At 41.2% G+C, this 14,519-nt stretch overlaps 1 protein-coding gene across 1 annotated transcript in view; it reads left to right on the top strand.

Moving 5' to 3' along the window:
* The window catches only part of LOC140205551 (uncharacterized), a 28,473-nt gene extending 14,287 nt beyond the window's left edge, over positions 1-14,186 (top strand). The window contains exons 6-8 of the mRNA XM_072273168.1: positions 8,910-9,068; positions 9,466-9,607; positions 13,779-14,186. Of these exons, the coding sequence (XP_072129269.1) occupies positions 8,910-9,068; positions 9,466-9,607; positions 13,779-13,996 (519 nt within the window). The 3' untranslated portion in view covers positions 13,997-14,186. The remainder of the gene's footprint in view (positions 1-8,909; positions 9,069-9,465; positions 9,608-13,778) is intronic.
* The last annotated feature ends 333 nt before the right edge of the window (positions 14,187-14,519 follow it).

Genomic DNA, 14,519 nt, shown 5'->3' with positions numbered 1-14,519 from the left:
TGAATAGGATTGTAAAGAGAGCTTTTGGCACATTAGCCTTCATAAATCAAAATATTGAGTACAGGACTTGTGTTATTATTTTGAAGTTACATAAAAAGTTGGTGAGGCCCAATTTGGATTTTTATGTGCTGTTCTACACACCTTCTGGAAAGCTTTCAATAAGATTGAAAGAGTGCAGAAAAAAATTACAAGGATGTTGCCAGGACTTGAGGATCTGAGTGGTAGGGAACGGTTGAATAGATTAAGACTATATTCCCTAAAGTGTAGGAGAATGAGGTAAGATTTGATAGAGATGTACAAAATTATGAGTGTAAATGTAAGCTGCCTTCTTCCACGAAGTTTGCTGAGACTGGAACAAGAGGTCATTGGTGAAAGGTAAAATGTTTAAGGGGAACACGAAGGGGAATTTCTTCACTGAGAGCGTGAGGGTGGTGAGAGTATGGAACGAACTGCTAGTGGAAGTAGTAGATATAGGTTCGATTTCAACATATAAAAGTAATTTTGATAGGTACATAGATGGGGTAGGTATAAAGGACTATGGTCCGGGTTCAGGTCAGTGGGACTAGGCAGAGTAATAGTTCAGTACAGACTAACACTAGAAATTCTGCAGATGCTGGAAATCCAAGCAACACACACAAACTGCTGGAGGAAATTAGCAGGCCAGGCAACATCTATGGAAAAGAGTAAAGCATTTTGTATTTCTTCTTTTCCATAAATGCTGTCTGGCCTGCTGTTTCTCTAGCATTTTGTGTGTGTTGCTTGGATTTCCAGCATCTGCAGATCTTCTCATGTTTGCACTACTACTACAACACTGCAAAGTCTCTTCCAGGGATGCATAATCTGAAGAAGTTTAAATCTTCTCTTCTATGGGAGTTCTGTGAAACCCTCTCTCACCAACACTCTCCTCTGTCTGGTGGAACTGGTCCTCACTCTCAATAGTTTGTCCTTCGGCTCATCCCACTTCCTTCAAACCAAAGTTGTAGCCAGTTGTGGCCTAAGGTAGAAGGAGATGAGTTATTAACTTCAAACTTTCTGCAGAATCACTCAGAGTTGAACTGCACGTGCATGTAACGAGAGCTGTATAACTCATCTCCTTCTACTGTAAGGGGAAAACCAGTAAGAGGAAAAATCAAGAGGTGGGTGAGGGGAAGCAGGGAGGGGTAGGCAGGAAAGGTGAAGAAGGAATAGGGGAAAGCACAGTGGGTAGTAGAAGGAGGCGGAACCATGAGGGAGGTGATAGGCAGCTGGAGAAGGGGGCAGAGTGAAACAGGGAGGGGGAGGGAATTACTGGAAGTTGGAGAATTCAATGTTCCGTCCACTACAACAGACAGGATCTCCCGGTTGCCACCCACTTCAACTCTGTGTCACATTCCCATTCGGATATGTCCACACATGGCCTCCTCTACTGCCATGATGAGACCAAACTCAGGTTGGAGGAGCAACACCTCATATACCGTCTGGGTAGTCTCTAGCCCCTTGGTATGAACATTGAAATCTCCAACTTCTGGTAATTCCTTCCCCCTTCTCCCTCCTACCCTCCCCCCACCTTCTTTATAGGGCCCCTGCCCCCTCCCTGTTCAGTCCTGATGAAGGGTCTCGACCTGAAACGTTGACTGTTTGTTTCCACGGATGCTGCCTGACCTGCTGAGTTCCTCCAGCGTGTTGTGCGTGTCAGCGATGACCTTTTAGCAGTCAGTATTCATGTATTTAGATGCAAATCCAGTTTATTTTTGAACTATGACCCTGTTTAAATGGTTTTTGTAGGATCATCTATGTATTTCTGTTTAAAATAACACCACTGTTCTACACATTTCTTTTTTGTCCTAGTCCAGGCATTGTTTAAATCTCAATATGCAATAAATTTTCCCAAGACTGATGTCTATGGTTGTAATAGAGAGGTTAAAGAGGCAGATGGTGGTAAGAACTTAGACAAAGTCAGGAATCAGAAGGTTCAGCATGGTGCGACTAGTGTCCTGAGCTGCCTGTATTTCAATGCAAGAAGTATCGTAGGAAAGGCGGATAAGCTCAGGGGATGGATCAACACCTGGAATTATGACATTGTAGCCATTAGTGAGACTAGGTTACAGGAGGGACAAGACTGGTAGCTCAGTATTCTGGGATTCTGTTCCTTTGGATGTGACAGAGCGGGAGAGATTAAAGGAGGAGGGGTGGCGTTACTAGTCAGGGAAAATGTCACGGCAGTGCTCCGTCAGGACAGACTGTGGAACACGACTAGTGAGGTGTTATGATGGAAAAGAAAAATAAGAAAGGTATGACCACATTAATTACAGGCCACCCAGCAGTCCTAGGGATTTAGAGGAACAAATTTGTAAAAAAGATTGCAGACTGTTGTAAAAAACATAAGGTAGTGGGTGATTTTAACTTTCCACATATTGACTGGAAATCCCACACTGTAAAAAGACTAGGTGCATAGAATTTGTCAAATATGTTCAGGAAAGTTTCAATAGACAATAGACAATAGGTGCAGGAGTAGGCCATTCGGCCCTTCGAGCCAGCACCGCCATTCACTGTGATCATGGCTGATCACCCACAATCAGTATCAAGTTCCTGCCTTATCCCCATAACCTTTGATTCTGCTATCTTTAAGAGCTCTATCCATCTCTTTTATGAAAGCATCCAGAGACTTGGCCTCCACAGCCTTCTGGGGCAAAGCATTCCATATATCCACCACTCTCTGGGTGAAAAAATTTTTCCTCAACTCCGCTCTAGATGGCCTACCCCTTATTTTTAAACTGTGGCCTCTGGTTCTGGACTCACCCATCAGCGGGAACATGCTTCCTGCCTGCAGTGTGTCCAATCCCTTAATAATCTTATATGTTTCAATAAGATCCCCTCTCAGCCTTCTAAATTCCAGAGTATACAAGCCCAGTCGCTCCAATCTTTCAACATATGACAGTCCCGCCATCCCGGGAATTAACCTTGTGAACCTACGCTGCACTCCCTCAATAGCAAGAATGTCCTTCCTCAAATTTGGAGACCAAAACTGCACACAGTACTCCAGGTGTGGTCTCACCAGGGCCCTGTACAGCTGCAGAAGGACCTCTTTGCTCTTATACTCAATCCCCCTTGTTATGAAGGCCAGCATGCCATTAACTTTCTTCACTGCCTGCTGTACTTGCATGCTTTTTTTTTCAGTAACTGATGTACAAGAACACCTAGATCTCATTGTGCTTCCCCTTTTCCTAACTTGACTCCATTTAGATAATAATCTGCCTTCCTGTTCTTACCACCAAAGTGGATAACCTAACATTTATCCACATTAAACTGCATCTGCCATGCATCTGCCCACTCACCCAACCTGTCCAAGTCACCCTGCATTCTCATAACATTCTCCTCACATTTCACACTGCCACGCAGCTTTGTGTCATCAGCAAATTTACTAATGTTACTTTTAATTCCCTCATCTAAATCATTAATATATATTGTAAACAGCTGCGGTCCCAGCACTGAACCCTGCGGTACCCCACTGGTCACCGCCTGCCATTCCGAAAGGGACCCATTAATCGCCACTCTTTGTTTTCTGTCAGCCAGCCAATTTTCAATCCATGTCAGTACTCTGCTCCCAATACCATGTGCCCTAATTTTGCCCACTAATCTCCTATGTGGGACTTTATCAAAGGCTTTCTGAAAGTCCAGGTACACTACATCCACTGGGTCTCCCTTGTCCATTTTCATAGTTACATCCTCAAAAAATCCAGAAGATTAGTCAAGCACGATTTCCCCTTCGTTAATCCATGCTGACTTGGACCAATCCTGTTACTACTATCCAGATGTGTCCTAATTTCATCTTTTATAATTGACTCCAGCATCTTACCCACCACCGACGTCAGGCTAAACGGTCTATAATTCCCTGTTTTCTCTCTTCCTCCCTTCTTGAAGAGAGGGACAACATTAGACACCCTCCAATCCACAGGAACTGATCCTGAATCTATAGAACATTGGAAGATGATTACCAATGCGTCCACGATTTCTAAAGCCACCTCCTTAAGTACCCTGGGATGCAGACCATCAGGTCCCGGGGACTTAGCAGCCTTCAGACCCAACAGCCTGTCCAACACCATTTCCTGCCTAATATAAATTTCCTTCAATTCATCCATTACCCTTGGTCCTTTGGCCACTATTACATCTGGGAGATTGTTTGTGTCTTCCCTAGTGAAGACAGATGCAAAGTACCTGTTCAACTCATCTGCCATTTCCTTGTTCCCCATAATAAATTCACCTGCTTCTGTCTTCAAGGGCCCAATTTTGGTCTTAACTATTCTTTTCCTTTTCACATACCTAAAGAAGCTTTTACTATCCTCCTTTATATTCTTGGCTAGTTTATCTTCATACCTCATTTTTTCTCCGTGTATTGCCTTTTTAGTTACCTTCTGTTGCTCTTTAAAAGTTTCCCAATCCTCCGGCTTCCCACTCGTCTTTGCTATGTTATACTTCTCTTTTATTTTTATACTGTCCATTACTTCCCTTGTCAGCCACAGCCTCCCCTTACTCCCTTTAGGATCTTTCTTCCTCTTTGGAACGAACTGATCCTGCATCTTCCGCATTATTCCCAGAAACACTGCCATTGCTGTTCCACTGTCATCCCTGCTAGAGTATTGTTCCATTGAACTTTGGCCAGCTCCTCCCTCATAGCACCATCTTTCCCTTTGTTCAACTGTAATACTGACACTTCCGAGTTTCCCTTCTCCCTCTCAAATTGTAGATTAAAACTTATCATATTATGGTCACTACCTCCTAATGGCTCCTTTACCTCGAGGTCCCTGATCAAATCCGGTTCATTGCACAACACTAAATCTAGAATTGCGTTCTCTCTGGTAGGCTCCGGTACAAGCTGTTCTAAGAATCCATCTCGGAGGGACTCCACAAACTCCCTTTCTTGGGGTCCAGTACCAACCTGATTGCTCCAGTCTACCTGCATGTTGAAGTCCCCCATAACAACTGCAGCATTACCTTTTCTACATGCCAATTTTAACTCTTGATTCAACTTACACCCTACATCCAGACTACTGTTTGGGGGCCTGTAGATAACTCCCATTAGGGTCTTTCTACCCTTAGAATTTCTCAGTTCTGCCCATACTGACTCTACCTCTCCTGATTCTATGTCCCCGCTCGCAAGGGACTGAATATCATTCCTCACCAACAGAGCCACCCCACCCTCTCTGCCCATCAGTCTGTCCTTTCGATAGGACGTATACCCTTGAATATTCATTTCCCAGGCCCTGTCCACTTGAAGCCATGTCTCTGTTATTCCCACAACATCATACTTACCAATTTCCAACTGTGCCTCAAGCTCATCCACTTTATTTTTTTATACTCCGTGCATTCATATACAATACATTTAATTCATTACTCCCCTCACCTCCCATATCAATTCCTATACCACTTGGCCATACTGTACGATCCCTCCTTGAGCTTTCTGCTCTGTTGATTCTGCTGTCATTCTTAACTTTTCTTATTCTCACTTTCCCTTTATCTCCATCCTTATGTTTCCAGATTGTCCCCTCCCCCCACTACTTAGTTTAAACACACCCGTGTTGCAGAGGCAAACCTAGCTGCCAGAATGCTGGTGCCCCGCTTATTAAGGTGCAACCCGTCCCTTTTGTACAATTCATCCTTACCCTGAAACTTACCCCAGTGGTCCAAGAATGTAAATTCTTGCTTCCTGCACCAGTTCCTCAGCCACACATTCAGATCCATTATCTCCCTTCATCAGTTTGTAGATGTCCCAATGAGAGAGCATGTGATGTTGGCTCTGCTATTAGAGAATGAGACGGGGCAGATCTCATAAGTCTGTGTAGGGGAACACTTTGCATCCAGCGATCCCAATGCCATTAGCTTCAAAGTAAATATGCAAAAAAAAAAGGTCTGGTTCCTAGGTTGAGATTCTAACTTGGAGAAAGGCCAATTTTGCTGGTAACAGAAATGATCTGCCAAGTGTGGATTGGGACAAGCTGTTTTCTGGCAAAGCTGTGCTTGGAAAGTGGGAGGCCTTCAAAAACTAAATTTTGAGAGTACAAAGCTTGTATGTGCCTGTCAGAATAAAAGGTAAAGCCAAGTGTGGAGAACCTTAGTTTTCAAGAGATATCAAGGCCCTGGTTAAGAGAAAAAAGGAAGTGCATAGCAGGTGTAGTTAAGTAGGAACAAATAAGGTGCTTATGGAGTACAAGAAATACAGGAGAACACTTAGAAAATAAATCAGGAAGGCTAAAAGAAGGTATAAAATTGCTCTAGTAGGCAAGCTAAAGGAGAATCCTATGGGATTCTACAGGTATGTTAAGAACAAAAGGATTGCTGGGGACAAAATTGGTCCTATGGAAGACCAGAATGGTAATCTATGTGTGGAGCCAAAACAGATGGGGGAGATCTGAAATGCATTCCTTGCATCTGTATTTACAGGAGACAGATACAGAGTGGATAGAATTGAGGCAATGTGGCATCAACTTCATGGACCCTCTACAGATTACAGAGGGGGAAGTGTTTGCTATCCTGAGGTAAATCAGGGTGGATAAATCCCCAGGGCCTGACAAGGTGTTCCTTCAGACCCTACAGGAAGCAAGTGCAGAAATTGCTGGGGCCCTAGCAGAAATACTACAGAGGGACCTGCATCAGCTGTGAAAAACGGCAGATGGAATTTAATGTACTCAAGTGTAAGGTTTTGCACTTTGGTTGGAACAAGCAGGGTAGGTCTTACACAGTGAACGGTAGGGCACTGAGGAGTGTGGTAGAACACAAGGATCTGGGAATACAGGTACATAATTCTTGGAAAGTCAATGTCACAGGTGGATAGGGTCGTAACAAAAACTTTTGGCATGTTTACCTTCATAAATCAATTATTGAGTACAGAAGATGGGATGATATGTTGAACTTCAGTCTGGTTTTCTGGAGATACCATAATTGCAAACTAGCTGTTCTATCATCCATTAAGTACATATGTAGTTATGAATAATGCTTTTTTAATTGTGAAAGTTCTGCAAAAATCTAACATAATAGTGAAGGATTTGAATCTACTGCAATCATATCTTACCATAGGGCTGTTACTGTGATAAGAGAATTGTTTTCTGCTGTAAATGAAATATAAATAGTCCCCATAATCTTGATTTTAATCAGTGAGTTGAAAAAATAGATTGCTTTGTGGTGGTGTGGGGAGGTAGCATTAGCACATAATGGTGAGAAGACAGCTGAAATGTCTCAACCCAAGCAAGGCTGCAGGACTGGATGGTGTCAGTACCAGGGTGCTCAAAACCTGTGCCCCTCAGCTATGTGAAGTACTTCACCATGTATTCAACCTGAGCCTGAGGCTCCAGAGGGTTCCTGTGCTGTGGAAGACGTCCTGCCTCGTCCCTGTGCCGAAGACTCTGCGCCCCAGCGGCCTCAATGACTACAGACCGGTGGCATTGGCCTCCCACATAATGAAGACCCTGGAGAGACTTGTTCTGGAGCTGCTCCAGCCTATGGTCAGGCCACACTTAGATCCCCTCCAGTTCACCTACCAGCCCCGACTAGGAGTTGAGGATGCCATCATCTACCTGCTGAACCGTGTCTACGTCCACCTGGACAAGCCAGTGAGCGCTGTGAGGGTCATGTTTTTTGACTTCTCCAGTGCGTTCAACACCATCCGCCCTGCTCTGCTGGGGGAGAAGCTGACAGCAATGCAGGTGGATGCTTCCCTGGTATCATGGATTCTTGATTACCTGACTGGCAGACCATAGTACGTGTGCTTGCAACACTGTGTGTCCGACAGAGTGATCAGCAGCACTGGGGCTCCACAGGGGACTGTCTTGTCTCCCTTTCTCTTCACCATTTACACCTCGGACTTCAACTACTGCACGGAGTCTTGTCATCTTCAGAAGTTTTCTGATGACTCTGCCATAGTTGGATGCATCAGCAAGGGAGATGAGGCTGAGTACAGGGCTACGGTAGGAAACTTTGTCACATGGTGTGAGCAGAATTATCTGCAGCTTAATGTGAAAAAGACTAAGGAGCTGGTGGTAGACCTGAGGAGAGCTAAGGTACTGGTGACCCCTATTTCCATCCAGGAGGTCAGTGTGGACATGGTAGAGGATTACAATACCTAGGGATACGAATTTACAATAAACTGGACTGGTCAAAGAACACTGAGGCTGTCTACAAGAAGGGTCAGAGCCGTCTCTATTTCCTGAGGAGACTGAGGTCCTTTAACATCTGCCGGATGATGCTGAGGATGTTCTACAAGTCTGTGGTAGCCAGTGCTATCATGGTTGCTGTTGTGTGCTGGGGCAGCAGGCTGAGGGTAGCAGACACCAACAGAATCAACAAACTCATTCGTAAGGCCAGTGATGTTGTGGGGATGGAACTGGTCTCTCTGACGGTGGTGTCTGAAAAGAGGATGCTGTCCAAGTTGCATGCCGTCTTGGACAATGTCTCCCATCCATTACATAATGTACTGGTTGGGCGCAGGAGTACTTTCAGCCAGAGACTCATTCCACCGAGATGCAACATAGAGTGTCATAGGAAGTCATTCCTGCCTGTGGCCATCAAACTTTACAACTCCTCCCTTGGAGGGTCAGACACCCTGAGCCAATAGGCTGGTCCTGGACTTATTTCCTGGCATAATTTACTTTTTACTATTTAACTATTTATGGTTTATTACTATTTATTATTTATGGTGCAACTGTAATGAAAACCAATTTCCCCTGGGATCAATAAAGTATGACTATGACTATAAGCGTTGTCCATTGTTGAGTAATTCTTGCAAGTAAGAAGTTTGGCATTATTGACGTAAATTAGTATATATCACTTTTGAATGTAAGATCATAATCCATCTGTTATTTGTTCTAACCTGCTTGAGCAAGGTAAAGATTTATATGAATCTGTACATAAGCTTATTGTGGATAATTTATTGACTGTAGGAAAAACTGGAAAAAGAAAAGAAACTTCAGAAAGAGCAGGAGGAAAAGAATGCCAAAGAAGAAGAAAGAGAGCGTGCTGCAGAAAGATCAAGTAAAAAATTTCAAGAATGGCTTAAGAAAAAGAAGCTTCAGGAAATAGAGATAAAGAAACAGGAAAAGGTAGGATAACTAATTCTGTTAATTCTCAAAAAATTGTTCTGATAATGTTGGCAAGTAGTTGGTTAAACTGTAGCCACCTAGCTATAACCCATGGTAAAATTACCTATTTTTATATAATACAACTGAATATGTAATGTAATTTTTCTGCACTATTAATAGGACTTGGTTTGGATAAAGTTAACTTCATTAAGTCCATAATCTGAATTACGCAGTATGCTACTAAATTACAGTGTTGAAATGTTCTTTTACTGTCTTGAGTTAAATAGTAAGCACTCTTCCTGTATAATCAATACACTATTTCACCGAGGAGAGTATTTGCTTGCTTTACCAATTCTAGTTTGGATCAGTAAGCAGTAGTTTTGTGATATTGTGAATAACATTTACTTCATACATTCAGAATGCTGAAGAAAAGAAAATCACTGAATTGCAGGAAAGGAGAGAAAAAGCAGACAAAGTTTTCCAAGAGTGGTTAGAAAAAGTGAAAAACAGACCACGGATTGTTCCGAGCAGCCTTGCTTATGCTAATGGTAAACTCACAGGTTTGTACCATTTACAAAAAAATACAAAAAATTAAACAATACCACAACAATGCTCCTCTCATTGAAGCTACAGTATATGTTGCACAGTTAAATTCAAATAAAACTCATGTTAAGTACAGTGCTCTTATTATTGATGGGGAAAACACAGAAGTTTGTAAATTGTTCTTAGAATTTATCATATGAACCCTGTAAAGCCTTAATACTCAAAAAAAACTATTTTAAATTTGGAGTCTGGAGTATGTTAAAAGTATCATGTTGAAAGTCTGAGATAACACACCAAACACAGCACTTAATAATTCTCGAACATGTTGACCTTGAGGTACTTTGCTGACTTACAACACATTTCCATGTCTATAATCTGCAAAATAAATGGAAGTAAACAAGCTTTCTTTTTTATGTGTTGTCATCATAATGGAGTCCTGTCGGTTGCAACAAAAGTTAAATGGCTTCTGTTTGTATATATTAGGTTAGAAGTAAAATAGTTGTAATTTTATTTGTGGCTGGAAGTGAATTCCATTATCTTTAGTAGTTGTATATATTATGTATGTACATTGTTTTGTTTTTCCATGATGCAAAGCAGAAAATGGAATAGAGAATAATCGCGTGAACAGAAATTACTGGGGGCAGGGAGCAGAGGGGGTGGAAATGTGGTCCTCGTTATTTTTTTGGTGTACACTTAATATATTTCCAAACTTGTCTGATATGAATAGCAAAAATTACAATCGGAAAAAAGAGAATTTCTTCACTGTGGTAAGTTAGGCGTTAAATTTAGACGGATGAGTACTAATAGTCAAAAAAAGAGGGGAAAATCTTCACTGTGTTAAGTTAGATGTTAATTCTACTTGCGAGTAAACAGCACAAGTATAAACAGAATAACAGAAAGGCTCAGAAAGTATTTAACAAATACCCAGTAGAAGTTTCTCTCCTTGCAGTCTTTTGGCATTCTGTAGGCTTTTGCTTCTCATGCATATCGGATATCAGAGGGCAGTCCAGAAGATACCATTATATTTATTACAAGGATCCTATGTTTGTTCCTTTTGTGTTTTGGTATTCTCTCCATATGATGACTTATCAGTAGCATTTGTTTCAGTCAGTAGTTTGCAGTTAGTTTTGCTGTTGTGTTGTGTAGAAGTAAGCCTGTGCCAGGGCAGTGCTTTGTTGCTATAGAGTGTTGTCATCCCTTGTTTGATTAGCAGCTAGAACAAATTCCTGTTTAACCTACTCAAGTCTGATCTATATTCTCCAACTTCCGTGAATATTGGTAAAAATATCTAAGTTTCTATAGAAACACAGACAAAATGCTGGAGGACCTCAGCAGGTCAAGCACTATATGGAAATGAATAAGCAGTTGACATTTCCGGCCAAGACCCTTCATCAGGACGGGAAAGGGAAGGGGAAGAAGCCAGAATAAGCAGGTGGGGGGATTGAATGGAATTGAATTGACTTTATTACTTACAACCTTCATATGCATGAGGAGTAAAAATCTTTATGTTACGTCTCTGTCAAAATGTGTAATTTATAGTGATTTATAATAAATAGTATGTACAACAGTATAGTCAATATAACATAGAAATACAGTTGTGTCAGCATGAGTTAAGCAGTCTGATGGCCTGGTGGAAGAAGCTGTCCCAGAGTCTTTTGGTCCTTGCCTTTATGCTGCAGCACCGTTTCCCGGATGGTAGCAGCTGGAACAGTTTGTGGTTGGGTGACAGGTCCTCAATGATCCTACAGGATCTTTTTACACACCTGTCTTTGTAAATGTCCTGAATAGTGAGAAGTTCACATCTACAGATGCTCTGGGCTGTCCGTACCACTCTCTACAGAGTCCTACGATTGAGGGACTGCATCATGATTCCCATACCAGGCAGTGATACAGCCAGTCAGGATGCTCTCAATTGTGCCCCTATAGAAAGTTCTTAGGATTTGGAGGCCCACACCAAACTTCTTCAACCGTCTGAGATGAAAGAGGCGCGGTTGTGCCTTTTTCACCACACAGCCAGTATGTACAGACCATGTGAGATCAAGCGTGGAGAACAAGCTAGAAGGTGGGTGGGGGAGGGGGGATGAAGTAAACAGATGATAGGTAGAAAAGGTACAGGGTTGGAGAAAAAGAAATTTGATAGTAGGGGAGAGTCAGCCATGGGAGAAAGGGATTGGGGGGTGGAGTTGGTGATAGGCAGGTGAGAAGAGTAAAGGTAAGAGGGGAACCAGAATGGGGAAATTGAGGAAGTGAGAAGGGGTAAAATTACCAGAAATTAGAGATATCAATGTTCAATGCCATCAGGTTGGATGTTACCCAAATGGAATATGAGGTGTTGCTCCTCCAACATGAAAGTAGAAGAGGTCATGAACCAACATGTCAGAATGGGAAGGGCAATTAAAATTGAAATAGTTTGCCTCCAAGAAATAGTTAGCCATTTGTTTACTAATTTAATTGCTTCAGCATAACATTGTAGGCCGAAAGGCCTGTTCCTGTGCTGTACTGTTTTATGTTCTATAAATTGCTGAAAAACATATGGGTTGGAGAAACTGATATTATATCCAATTGGAAGTGTATTTCCAGAAAATTCTAGGGCACCTACGAATCCTAATGAACAGGAGGACTTGGGGGTTCAAGTCCATAGTTCCCTGTAAGTGGTAACCATAGAAACCATAGAAAAACTACAGCACAGAAACAGGCCTTTTGGCCGTTCTTGGCTGTGACGAACCCTTTTCTGCCTAGTCCCACTGACCTGCACACGGACCGTATCCCTCCATACACCTCCCATCCATGTATCTGTCCAATTTATTCTTAAATGTTAAAAAAGAACCTGCATTTACCACCTTGTCTGGCAGCTCATTCCACACTCCCACCACTCTCTGTGTGAAGAAGCCCGCCCTAATGTTCCCTTTAGACTTTTCCCCCCTCACCCTTAACCCATGTCCTCTGGTTTTTTTCTCCCTTTGCCTCAGTGGAAAAAGCCTGCTTGCATTCACTCTATCTATACCCATCATAATTTTATATACCTCTATCAAATCTCCCCTCATTCTTCTACGCTCCAGGGAATAAAGTCCTAACCTATTCAACCTTTCTCTGTAACTGTGTTTCTCAAGTCCTGGCAACATCCTTGTAAACCTTCTCTGCACTCTTTCAACCTTATTAATATCCTTCCTGTAATTTAGTGACCAAAACTGAACACAATACTCCAGATTCGGCCTCACCAATGCCTTATACAACATCATCATAACATTCCAGCTCTTATACTCAGTACTTTGATTAATAAAGGCCAATGTACCGAAAGCTCTCTTTACGACCCTATCTACCTGTGACACCACTTTTGGGGGATTTTTTATCTGAATTTTGTATTTGTATTTGTATCTGTATTTGTAACATAGACAGGTTAGTGAAGAATTAGATGGCATGCTTGTCTTCAGAGGTCAAGGTATGGAATATGAAAGAAGGAACATTGTTGCACCTTACAAAACACTGGTTAGACTGTTGGTCACCACACTATATAAAGTTGTTCCATAAAAGTGAGGGCTAGATTAATTGTAATTGGAGAGAGTGCAGAGTAGATTCACCAGGATGTTGCTATTTTATTGGAGGACTTTAGTTATGTTGAATGATTGGACTGGCTGGTTTTGTTTTCCTTGGAGTGAAGGAGACAGAGGGGTGATCTGATAATGGTATTAAAGGCATTGATAGGGTAGATAGTTGTAAATGTATACCCATGTAAGGGTATCAAAACAGAGGGCATAGGTTTAAGTTGAGAGGATTTTTAAAGAAAATTTGAAGAGATTTTTTTTACACAAAGTGGTTCAAATCTAGAATTTCTAGAGATGTTGAAGGTGTCAGATAACAATCACCAATTTTAAGAGACATTTAGACAACCACTTAAATGGTAGGGCATACAAGCCTAATATAGCAAATGGGATTAGTATGGATGGACAAGATTATTGGTATGGATGTGATGGGTCTGAGGGCTTGTTTCTGTGCTGCACAATACCATCACTATTATCTTTTAATGCTTTTCATTTGACCAATTCGTTGTCTTTGCTGTTGGAAAGATTAAATTACCCACTGTTTCACATGTAGTTTAAATTGAAGAGACAAAATTTCTTTAACGTATTAACTATTTTCAATGGTATCTTGAATAATGTAATCCTTACTCTGATTTTGTAATTAATGTAGGATATTATGATGGAAGTTCATATCCAGCTCCAAGCTACTTCAATCCAATTCCATGGAAACCCATCCCTGTGCCATGTTCAGAAGATAACATTAAAAAAGTAACCTGTAAGGAAAAAGTGAAACCAAAATCTACATCCCTATATATCCCACATTCTAATGTGGCTTTCAGACCAAAGGACAATCTTGTTGTTGGAAATGGTTGGAGGAAAGCAAGGTGACTTCCATTGACTGCGTCAGTATATTCCACTTTTTGTTTTTTTTTTCTTTTTTCTGGAATTGTTATCAGGTACATATTTTTCTGTATTTATATTTTAATTAAAAGATTATTTTATATTCCTTGTTCGGTATTGCCAGAATTGCATGTGCTCTCTGAATATCTAATGTCCAATAAATGTTGAATGAAATACAGTTTTATTTGTGTCTCTTTTAATTAGATAACTTACTAATATAAAGTTGCAAGGTAATTAGCTTTTGATGCATTCACAAATCATCATTAGACCGACTGAAGAAGTTTCAACAAACTTGGAATGGTCTATTTTAGGTCCAATATTATATAATGAGATGGCTAATTAGTAATCTTAAAGTGAAGAACTATCGAACAAGAATAATAAAAATCATCTAGACTTTTGCATTAAATTTAAGAGTTAAAGTTTAAAATAGAGTTTTAAATTTAAGCAAATGAAATTGCCTGAGGGACATGAAATTGGAAATTAATTGATTCATGGTTGCAAATTCGTTCTA

This window comes from Mobula birostris, chromosome 11 (genome assembly GCF_030028105.1).
Source record: "Mobula birostris isolate sMobBir1 chromosome 11, sMobBir1.hap1, whole genome shotgun sequence".
NCBI lineage: Eukaryota > Metazoa > Chordata > Chondrichthyes > Myliobatiformes > Myliobatidae > Mobula > Mobula birostris.
The sequence above is the reverse complement of the archived record's forward strand: the minus strand, read 5'-3'. Positions and strand labels throughout refer to the sequence as shown.